The sequence below is a fragment of the Nyctibius grandis genome, chromosome 6 (genome assembly GCF_013368605.1).
Source record: "Nyctibius grandis isolate bNycGra1 chromosome 6, bNycGra1.pri, whole genome shotgun sequence".
NCBI lineage: Eukaryota > Metazoa > Chordata > Aves > Nyctibiiformes > Nyctibiidae > Nyctibius > Nyctibius grandis.
The window spans coordinates 53654236-53665576 of record NC_090663.1 but is presented as its reverse complement, the minus strand read 5'-3'; the positions used below and the strand labels follow the sequence as shown (position 1 = coordinate 53665576).

At 41.3% G+C, this 11341-nt stretch overlaps 1 protein-coding gene across 4 annotated transcripts; it reads right to left on the bottom strand.

Annotated features, from left to right (window-relative positions):
- Positions 1-870: 870 nt before the first annotated feature.
- SARAF (store-operated calcium entry associated regulatory factor) lies at positions 871-11184 on the bottom strand. Of its 4 annotated transcripts, none has more exons than XM_068403343.1 (6): positions 11103-11184; positions 10438-10613; positions 8800-9190; positions 5783-5891; positions 3850-3968; positions 871-3334 (listed from the first exon to the last, which is right to left on the bottom strand). In XM_068403343.1, exons 1-6 carry the CDS (start codon positions 11173-11175, stop codon positions 3309-3311), a joined length of 894 nt encoding a protein of 297 aa, XP_068259444.1. In that variant the 5' UTR covers positions 11176-11184; the 3' UTR covers positions 871-3308. The 4 variants fall into 4 exon arrangements, with proteins under 4 accessions (XP_068259444.1, XP_068259442.1, XP_068259445.1 ...); XM_068403341.1 differs by having other exon boundaries at positions 871-989; XM_068403344.1 differs by having other exon boundaries at positions 5783-5888.
- Between the last annotated feature and the right edge of the window lie 157 nt (positions 11185-11341).

Below are 11341 nucleotides of genomic sequence, written 5' to 3'. Positions count from 1 at the left end.
GGAGCTGAGGCACAAGACATAGTGGCATAGAGAAAGCTTATCTCTGTGCATCTTTTTTTTTTTTTTTTTTCTTTCATCACATGCTTCAGGGGAAGTCAGCTGTAAAACCAGGAGTTCTGTTCCTGTAACAAGCTTTAGCTTTGTGTAAGGATGTAAGCCATGTCAGAGTATAAGCAGAACTAGTCCCAGGTGCCAAGTAGAACTGCAATTATCCTACAACGGCATTTAACAGTTTAAACATTTACATATGCCTTGCAACTATGAAGCTGTGTCAAGATGCTGCCAAAACCCTGCCCAGGAACAGAAGGAAGACTAAGACCTTCCAGATCAGATGTTCAGGAAGGAAGCTCAAGGTCTCTCACAAGTATGAGCTCTAAGCTGCCTTCCACAAGTTTGGGGGTTTTTTGTTTTTTTTTTTTTTTTTTTTTTTTTTGTTGTTTGTTTGTTTGTTGTTTTGTTTTTTTTTTTTCTTCATTCTTTCAGGAGCCTCATCAGCATCCTTGATGTTTGATCAAGGAGACTTTGACAGCAGAATTTGCAGACCTCTGTTTAACCCTGCATTACTACTGCCAAGAAGTTGAACTGCCTCTATCTGCAGGCCATGTTTCTGTTCAGCAGTGACACATTCCAAGAAGCAGGTCCGATTGAAGAAGCTGCTATCCCAGGGTACAGTTCTGCTATAGCCACAAGCAGGAACAGCAGCAGTGATCACAACTTCTTTTGAAAGGTTCAGCTAATCACCTTGTGAAACCAGGAACTAACATAATAGAGCTTTTTCTGCAGACTCTGATGTGAAATCTTTATTTACAAGGAATCCTTAATGTCCTTACATGGTTCAGTATTTTGTTATTGAAAATCCAATCAATAAAATAACTACTCCCAGTATTGTTTTATTTTGTTGAAACAATATACAGCTTACCAGCTCTACGTCTGGGAATAAAGGATGTTATTACACCACCCGGGATGTTGATGATGAGACATAGCCAACCCTGAAAAAAAACAGACAGTGCCATCTCTGCAGGCCTCAAGATAGTGCTTTAAAGACAAATACTCCCTATTCACTTATTTCATTACTTTATCAAAGGAAAGGGCAAAAATACCCTACAGATTCAGAAACTATGGTAATTCATCAGGTTAACGCAGCAAATCACATTTCATGCAGAAACTATAAATACAAATGAAAACATTGTCTAAACCATTTCATAACACATCATAAGTTGAGAGCAAACTTCAGCTTCAAACTACCCAGTTAGCAAAAATCCAGTTTCAGTGTTATGTAATTAGTTGGCAAAGTGAGTATTGACTGTGACAAGTTTTAACCTGAATACACTTACATGTAAAAACTCCACATATAAAATACATTATTTTGCTATATTTGGTGAAAAAAAGATAAAGATTTATCATCTACTTTTCCTTATAAAAGGTAAAACTTTCTAACAGGCCAACAGTAAGGTCTTTCCCTGCTTTCTAGGTTGATAGAGCAGGCTGTTAATGAAGACGTTTTCCGCCAATCCTCAAGCAGCTCTGAGCAGCAAACCACCACTTTATCCTCAAGCTACTGATTTTTATCAATATTTTCAGCACAAGCTCTACATGTTTTTGTAGCTTCTGTTGACTTCTTAAAGATTTCTATGTATTTTTTATTGTTAAGCCAGACATTGAACTCTGGCATTACCATTTGAGTCAATTATTCCTGTACTCATGAATGGACATAGTTGCTTTTTGATGCGTAACCCTGAAGTCACTTTCCTAGACTAACCATACCTGCTAAATCTCCTTGTGGAGATGCAGCTTGTATCACCAAAACAGTGCTTTGCTTTTGCTGTGAATAGTTTATATCAATTCCCAGGCACAGTATTTTCACCAGGATGAAAGCTATGCTTCTCAGGCTGCTGCCAGCATAGAAAAGCTGTGTGCACGCACACTTGCAAGCTGTATGAGGATGGCCTCTGGAAAAGACCTGGTAGTCAAGCAGTCCATTTTTCACACTTCCCTTCTCCCCTCCACCTCAAGTCTGAGAAATTTCTGTTTTGTTTTGTTTGGTTTTTTTTTGTTTTGTTTTGTTTTGGGTTTTTGTTTTGTTTTGTTTTTTCTCCCAACAATGCCTCTCCCAGGGCACAGTCAATCACACAAAAACTGTATGACACTTCTCAGAGCCCCACAATATCACTACAGAACAAAGCAAGGCCTCTCTGCTTCCCACCCTTTGACAGCACTTTTTAAAAACAAAGTACATTTGGGAAAACTGACATCCCATTAGACATTGTTTCCTTTCTTTGCTTAGTCTCAAGGCCTGCTATGTTCTAGAGATACTACCAGCTTTGGATTAAGAATGCTCCCTTCCCTTTTGCAATGAGCACCTTTGGTTTACTGTGTCCTGGACAGGTCATCTAGCACAACAGACCGTTCACATCAGAAGTTTTCACAGTATTGCTAACACCCCCTGGAAAAAGAAAAGTCTGGAGCCTCAATGTGGGCAAAGTGTCTGTAGCCACCTTTTAAATGACCCCAGTCTTCCAGAAAAAGGTCCAAATTAGAGAAGGGCCATCTTGTCTCATTTCAGGTTATTCGTAATTTTTTTTTTTTTTTTTCATAATTTATACACAAAATCCCCCAGGTTTGCACAGCCACCTGGATAAACCCTAAAACATGGAGTGTCCTCGAATCTGCAAATTTTGGCTCCAACAGTCATATAGCACAGATACAAACATTATATTAATGTTAGTCTCTCTACATATAGTTTTGCTCTTTTCCACTAAGGAAAAATCCCAACACCCATCTGCATAGCTGACTGCATTTACAGTAATGTTCACATGAATTTTACAAAGAGAAACCAAAGCAGCTTCAAAGAGCAGCACCCCTTAAATACCAGGTGGATTACACACTAGGCCTTTCAGATGCTGGACCACCAAGAAAAAAAAAAAAGACTCAGAAATTCTGGATTAAATGAAGTTAAGCCCAGAACACGAGTAAACTACTTGCTTTGAAAGTCTGGTAAGGCTACCATTGCCATAATCCCTCAAGTACAGGGAGATATACGTAGACACTGTAACATTATCATTCTTAATTTGGATGAATTTATTTTGTATCTTATGAGAAGCCACTGTTTCAAATAGCAGATGTTCCAGCACCTGTAATACCCTAAACAAGAGTAGGAGTCCACATTTCCACAGGGAAAGAGCGGAATTCTTTGCCTAGTCCTTCACACCTCTTCTCACACCCACTTCTGAAGCCTACTACTAATAAAAAAAGTGCTAGTACACAGGAAGATTTATTTCAATTGCTCAGATGTAATAACGTCAAGGACTTCATCTTCGTTTTGTGCTCCCAAAGCCTGCAAAAAAAAAAAAAAAACCAAAACAACAAACTGTCAGCTCCACCACAGCCTTTCCACTAGGCTCTCTAGTTCTAAAAAGGCTAAAGGTGGCAAGCGAGATGTGTTAAACATTCACATAAAGTAGAACAGCAAGCAACTGTGGGCTGACTGGCCTGAAAAATATTCTGTTCTTGCAGATTAGACAACCCGCTTTCTACAAAGAAATCATGTTTGTACATGTTTGCTAGAGAAGGGCATATGTAGTGCACACTAAAGGGGAAAGCCTTAAACTAATGCACCTTGCAGATGAAAACAAACCCAATACTGGTTGTACCACACCCATAGGGAGTTTCATGCCCCATAATGCTGCCCTACTTCCATAGGAAACAGAAATATGGGACATGGTAGAGGAGGGCATGTAACCAAGTGGTAAAATAAAACAGAGTGCTTGCTGATCCTCAACTAACAGCTGTGTATTTTTGATAGGTCAAAGTCTCTTGAGCTTCGGGAGGTTAAAAGGTCTTTTGTCTTACCAGAAGCAGTTCTTGTTCCTGAACTGCTGCCTTGTGTGGAATTGCTTGACTGCCCATTCGTTGGAGGTGCAGCTGTGGGATTCATCCACATACTGTAATATGGGGAACGTGGCTGTGCTCTGATGAGAAACATAGTAGAAGGAAGGCTTCATTAGTGCCCTTATGAAAAATTAAGAAATTACCATACCAAACAAGAAGAAGACTGCACATCTGAGGGAAAACTGTAAGCAGGCAGTTGTTTAAAAGCTGGAAATTTCCCTATTTAATATAATTAACATATATTGACAGCAAGGATATCCAGTGTTGTCACAGTAACATCTGTTGGCTTTCAAAAGGAAGTTAAACCTCATTCTTCAGGATAAGCAATTCTAACAATTGCAAATGAGGAAATTTATCCCTCTGAAATTCTGACCTTAGATTCTGTCAGATAAGAAAGTAGATTTGACATCTGAAGCTTAAATGTATTTTGGCAACACCTACGTCCCAGCCATGTAAGACAAAAGAAAACATCCCTCTGTTCCGTTAACTATCTTGAAAACGTTGTATCAATAAGACTTAAATCAGTGAGTCAAAGGTCACAGAATCAGAATCATAGAATCATCTTGGTTGGAAAGGACCTTTAAGATCATCAAGTCCAACCATTAGGTCATGATGTGTTAATTATTTGCTTCTATGGATATGGAATTTCCTGCTGTTGAAATTTACAAAGAGCTACCTCACTTTCTGGCACCAGCATTTTCAGGCACAGCATTTCAAATGACTGAAAAAAAAAAATTACAGTGGACTGACCAAAGACTCTTTTAAAAGAAAAGAAGCCCAAGTTAGGAAGCTTGTTCATGTATTTGGACTTCAAAATTCAGTTAGGCCTCTAATCTTGAACAGTAAGAGGTAGCTACTGAAATGGGGGGGGGTATGGTAGAGTGGGGTGTGGAAATCAAGGAACAAACCCGTATGTAGATAATAAATAAATACAATGCTTAAACACAAGGGTCATGCATTTAAGACTCAAGAAATATCAAGTCAAGGATACCTTTAACACATTACACCTTTTAAGAATTCTTAGCAGGGTTAATATAATAAAACAAGATATGACCTTTCAACCTCTAAAGCTCTACTGAAATTGAATTTATAGGCAATTTCTGCTGTTAATGGCATCACCTTCCCAGTTTCACCTTACTTGACTTTATGAGATCAAGGCTGCACATTGGATACTTTAGAAATTCTCTTGCATCCCAAGTTTCTACTTCCTTAATAAACAGGCAATTCTGATAAGGCTTCTGTCATTACCAAAAAACTACAATGGAGGAAGATGCTTTAATAGACTCCCGTCCACATGATCTCTTACTCCCAAACTTTCAATATAAAAAAAAAGTGGTTATATTTAATCTGTTATATTACTGCATTCCTACAGGATTAGACTCAATACACATGCAGTTATTTGATAAACAGAGGAAACTGCTTGAGCTCTAAAGATTCCCTGCAGGAGCCACACATTGTCTCTAGTGAAGCCTAAAATGGCAGCAATTGCTCCCTTTAAACTGTTTATCTAAAAACGATGCATTTTAAATGTTTAGAAGTGTCTAGCAAATATGACCAGCAGATGTTTACTCCAGCACTGAAACTGCTTTTGAATGCTGTTTGTGTTATGGTTTTCCAAAATGCAACTTACATATGACTTACAAGTGCTTCGGCAAGCCACACCTCTTGGATTTCCATACATGGGCCATTACAAGACTGTGGATTAAAGGCTGTTTAATTTGACCATACTGAGTACCACACAAGAGCAGCTGCCATCTAGATTGACTCTAGGAGAGATGACACCGATACAAGAGACCTATCCACAGATGGTTTCATGAGTAATATTATTATCTGTGTTTAAGGCATAACCCCCAAAAGCTTAAATACTTAAAATCTGATAGCATGCATATTTTACCTGTGACTGCCAGCCAAGTAGCCTAGCAAGCCTCCTGCTCCTAATCCAGTCCAAAATCCTGGTCCTGAATTGGTTCCATGACGGGAATGAGTCCCAAAGCTGTTGCCTTCTTAAACAAGAAGAAAATGGAAAACATAGTTAGTTGCACATAATCCTCAGGCCAGCTGTTGCAATAAGACTCTCCTCTGTTAAAGATAATGGAAAATTAGACTGTAAACTCCTCCTGATTTCAGTAGATTGTTGATCAAGCTTAACCTGAAAGGCCTTACCGCTCAGAAAGTGGGAAAAAACCATAGAAACGAACACTAAATAAAGTAAAGAGTTTTATGTTAAAAATTAGCTTCCGCTCAATCTCATAGCCCTGATGTTTGCAAAACATGGCAAAGAGTTTCTGCCTGCAGATTTATAGAGAGACAAGTTAGATTAAATAACAGAAAAGGAAATGAAGAAAAAGTAACCTGCTCAAGGTCACACAGCAGGCCAGAAGCAGACGCAGGAACAAAAAGCAAGTAGGTAAGACCAAAGAGTGAACTAACCACTAGGACACACTGCTTCTGATCTCACTCAAAACAGCTGCACATTTTGAGTAAGTGGCTCAGTCTAACGGCTAACATCACTTTGTGTTGTTTCTGGTAATTCTAGTCCAGTATTCGTTACCAAAAGACATGCGAACTGCAATCACATTGCAATGGTTTTTATTATGCATGAGTCACCAAGCTTGACAAATACCTTGATGAAACTGCAAACATACCAAGTGGATTGTGGGGGAGGAGAGACACAGATTTTTCATGAGATCTGTGTAACATGAGGTTCTGACTCAGAACCAAACGTCATCCATTTAGAAATAAAAAGAGAAGATGCAAAACCAAAGTAGAATCATTTTCTGGTCTAGAGAAAAACAAGTATGCAGGAATCGGGTCGCTTTCAACCAATCGGGTCGCTTTCAATCAATCAATCTACATTGGATTTGACATTGAATTTCATTTTGAATGCATTGGGAGAAAGACAAACTCTCACTGGGATGATGTATCCATTAAACTATGCTGATTTGGAACAAAAAAAAATTTGGAACAAAAAAAATTCACTTCATTTACTGTAAAAATGATGTTAATCAGGGCGATGAACCAACTCATTTGTTCAATAGCGCCATGGCTGAACACTGACTCAGGAAACTGAGTCATTTTTTGTTGAAAATATCTAGAGTAAACATTAAGCATCATGTCAAACCACTAACAGAAAAAGCAGAATTTAATTAAGACAGGCTGGCTAAACAAGTTTCACAGGACACATTCTGCATGTTAAGGGGACTTAAAATGAGGCAAATTAAATATTAAGAGCAGTAAGTGAATGACATCGCTTTTCATTACTGTCCAGATCTTCAAAGACTAATACATTCCTGGCACGCCTGGACATACACGCTCAGAGATGTGCTTTTGCTCCGCTGCCAAAATTTAAGGCAGATACCAAATGCACGTAGCAGCATAACAATATTTTTAAGCTGGCCCCACACTCAAGAGGTTTCCTCCTTACATGGTTTGAAATCTAAGGAGAAATCATTGACACTCGTTATAAGAAAATGCATCATTTATGCCTTATATGGCTTCCTATATGCATTTAAGTGTCTCAATTTTCAGTGTTAATCAAGAGAACATTTTCAAGGCCCTACCCTTGCTAGATTTCAGACTCCTGCAATTAAAAATGCATTGGTGCAATTAATTGACAAGGAACGGGACAGAAAAAAAAGTAACCCTTCACTCTGTTTTGCCTCTGCCCAGTATAGTGGAGCCCTGTATTATGACCAGGGCTCTTAGTAACTACCACAATAACGCCAGTGGCAAGTGGCGTGCACACAGAAAGTCACTGATGCCCACACAGCATAGCCAGACCGTCTGAAGTCTGAAATAACTACATGGAAAGCAATTTGCAAAGCCACTACAGAAGCAGAACCCCTTTAATTTTCTGCTGCAGGTACATGCAGCAGAAGTTTCTGCTGCACACGCCCTGCACAAGGGTATCCAAAAGAGGTATATTGGCACCCTCTGTTGGCCGAGTGCCTTGAGCAAACCTGGAAGCAAGCATTAACAAGCATTACTAAAATATAAACTTTTGACTAAGCAAACTTAATCCTTGGTATTTATTGACTTGATAGAACCCCTTCTCTATCTCACAAAAAAAGAGAAGATGGAGACTATGCAACTTGTCAGAACATAACTTGAGTTCCAGTGCTGTGAGCATTTCACACGTTCACAGAGTTTAATGAGCTGGTCAGAAACAAGATGAATAATGTTTATTTCCCTTAGACACTATGACAGTCTAAAGCAGTCCATTTATTAAGTGACAGAAGTCACTAGTTTTCTGGGAAAAGAAAAAGTGCATCTTTTCCTAGCAGCAGCCTTGTCACCACTTATACAATTGTCAACTGCAGATGAAAGGCACCACATGAGATTCAGGTGCTGCACCTCTAATGATGGTTCACAGACACTGTTCTCTGCTCTGGGAACCAAACCTTTCAACCACTGTGACTACACACTGAAGCACCTGTTAAACACAGGACTGGTATATGATACTCCAACTGTTTTGTGAATGAAATCAAGGGTCAGCACCCCAACGGCTGAAAGACTTCTGTAAAGTTTCAAAGCACTTCCTTGGCATGAGTTTGTTTCTGCCTGTGGGAGACTATCCTCTCTTACAGATTACTTCGGAAAATTATTCTTCCCTGTCACAATCCTCATATTTCACTGAGTATGAAAATAACATTTGCAGAGCATGGGGAGCTGGATTTCCAAAGGTTCAAAGGGCAGCTTGCTGCACAGCCTGCCCCGAAAGCCTGTGGGAAACACATTCTTCTTTTCACTTTTGAACAAAGAACAAGATGCAAAGCTGGCTGCAGGCTCTGCAGTCCATTCAGCAGAGTCAACTGCCCATCTATTGGTTTTAAGTCTATCCCACCTGCACTAACGGCAGATAAAACAGTACAATCCTGCTCGCTCTTCTGAATACTGTAAATGGAGCCCTACCTGTGAAGCTGGACTTAAAACCAGGGGGAGGAGGTGCCTGCTGACTCTGCCAGGAAGGCCCAGGGAATCCATCACTGTCACCAAAACTCTGCTGAGGCCGCTGGTCACTGAGGAACAGCTTGTATACTCCAAAAGCAAGAACCAGAAGCACAATTATAACAATCGCTCCAGCACCAGAATCATAAGAATCCTTCCCTGACTGGTAATAGCCAGAGCCAAAGCTTCCAGAGTTCTTCACTTTCCTTTCACCTTCCTCAGTCAGCTCTAGCCTGAACAGCAAACTACAGGAGCCTCTCAAGATGTAAGGATCATCCGGATAATCATAGCCTTCACAGCTCACTTCGATCTGTCCAAAACGGTAGGTATTTTCCAAGTCTGCTTTGCACTGCCACTGAAAAAATAAACACAATACAAAGTAAAACCTCCTGCTCCAGAGATGAAAATACCTGTCTGCTTATCCAAACATGCTCTGAAATAAAGCTGTAATTGCTAACCAATCATCTAAAAAGCCACAGCTAGAGGAAATTTCTGAGCACTCTTATTTTGAAAAGGACTCAGAATTTGAAATTAACTAAGAACTTTTTTTTTAAATCCTACAAGTTAAAAAATTCTGATCTTTCAGAACACAGAAGTGTTACAACTCTGGAAAATTTTGTTTTTCTTCACTGAACAGGTTTTTCAAGTATCCCTTCTTTAGATATAGGATTACTTCTAAAAATAACCTGCACCCTGTGCAACAGTTACTTAATAAATGCCTGCCCCATGTGAACTGGATGGCAGCTACAAAAAAATAATACAGAAGCCTGAAGTCCAGTGCACCCAATTCCATTTATGTCCACACAGAAATCGGAAAAAATTGGGACAGACACCATTAGGCATTCATATGCAACTCTGAATAATAAGAATGTGATTCTGCTGCTGAATATATGTGGATTCCTCAGTCTCACGTTTCCTTGAAGTGTCTGAACTTCGGTATCACATCTAACCGCAAGTGACACCCATTTTCAAAAATAAAAAGGTAGTTTCTAAATTAATAGCTCAGGACAGCAGCACCAACTGCAAATTCAAATTTGACTACTTTTACAATAGTGTATCAGTTTTAACAATTACTTTCAGCCTTGATTCCTGGTTAATCTATTGGCAGAGGCCTCGGTAATAGCTAACAAAACAGAAATACATGACTATTTACTGACTAGTACTGACACACTACCATGCAAGAGGAAGTCATAAGTCCAAAATTTAGTTTTTGAAAGGTAGAGCTGAAATGATGCAAATATTTATAGCCCTTTCTACACTAAATATTTGAAATCCACGCAGCAATACCAAAGCAAGAGCATCCTCAAGGGTTCACAAGAGTTTGATTTTATGAAATCAAGCAACATTTCAATTAAATCCAATGAAGGTTTGCTATGCAGTGTTTTTACATTACAGCCTTCAGGAATAGTTCAAAGATATACCTACAGTAGTTCTAGAAAATCCAAACTTAAGAAGTATTTAAGTTAAGCTTTAGTTGTCAAAGGTCCTCTAACAAAAAGCGAACTACTGACACCCTGGCCTGTTACTCTTTTCTCCTTCACAAGTTACCAAGTCTGGGGGAAGATGATTTCATTAAATGTTTAACAAGTTTTAAACAGTTACCTGTACATCATAGCCATCCCAGCCTTTGTTGTAACACTGAACCACCTCGGGGACGCGGGAACACCCAGCAGTGCCTCCCGTACACTGTAGCTGAGGGACTGCAGCTGTCCGCCGGGACGTCGTGTACTGACCTCTGTGGAGAGTGAGCGCCTGCACCTCCCTCAGCAGGACCCTCCCTGAAACAGGCAGCACAAAGGTCACTGTTTGTTCAGGTACGTTCCCCTTAGCCACAGGGGCCTCCTTTCAGATAAGGACTGACGATACAAAGGACGCAACAGCGTGCTTCTTCGAGAGGCGAAGCTTTAAGAAGCATCAGACGCGCAGAGGGGAACACGGCAGCGTTTCCCATTCCCTCCGGAGCGGGCTCCGGGTCATCCCTCTCAGAGCACATCCCCCCACTGACCGCGCAGCGGGCTTATCTCTGCGGCACAAGCAGAGTTAAAGGTAGCCCAAACCAGAAAGCCCTCCTGGCGCAGGCCCCGGCACGCCACTTCCCCCGTACCGGGCCGCCGCTAACCCGGCGGCGCTGCGCAGCGCTCGGACGGGGGAAGCCGCTACACCCCCGCCCCGCCGCCATCGTAACAGGAGGGGTGGAGGTGGCAGCTAAGGGGGCTCGAGGCTCCGTCAGGACCTCGCGGAGGCGTACCCAGCCCCACGGATCTCACCCGGCTGGTCCCAGCACCGCGCAGGGCCAGCGGCGGCGCAGAGCAGGAGCAGGAGGAGCACCAGAGCCGCCATGGCAGCCCTGAGGTGAATCAGCCCTCTGCGCGGAGCGCGGCGCCTTTCATTGGCTGATCCTGCCGGAAGGGGCGATGACTCTAGGGGAGCACGCGCACGGCGGGGCCGCCATGAAGCCTGGCCCTAGTAGCCACCAGGGCCAATGGGCAGCGAGGGGGCGGTGCGC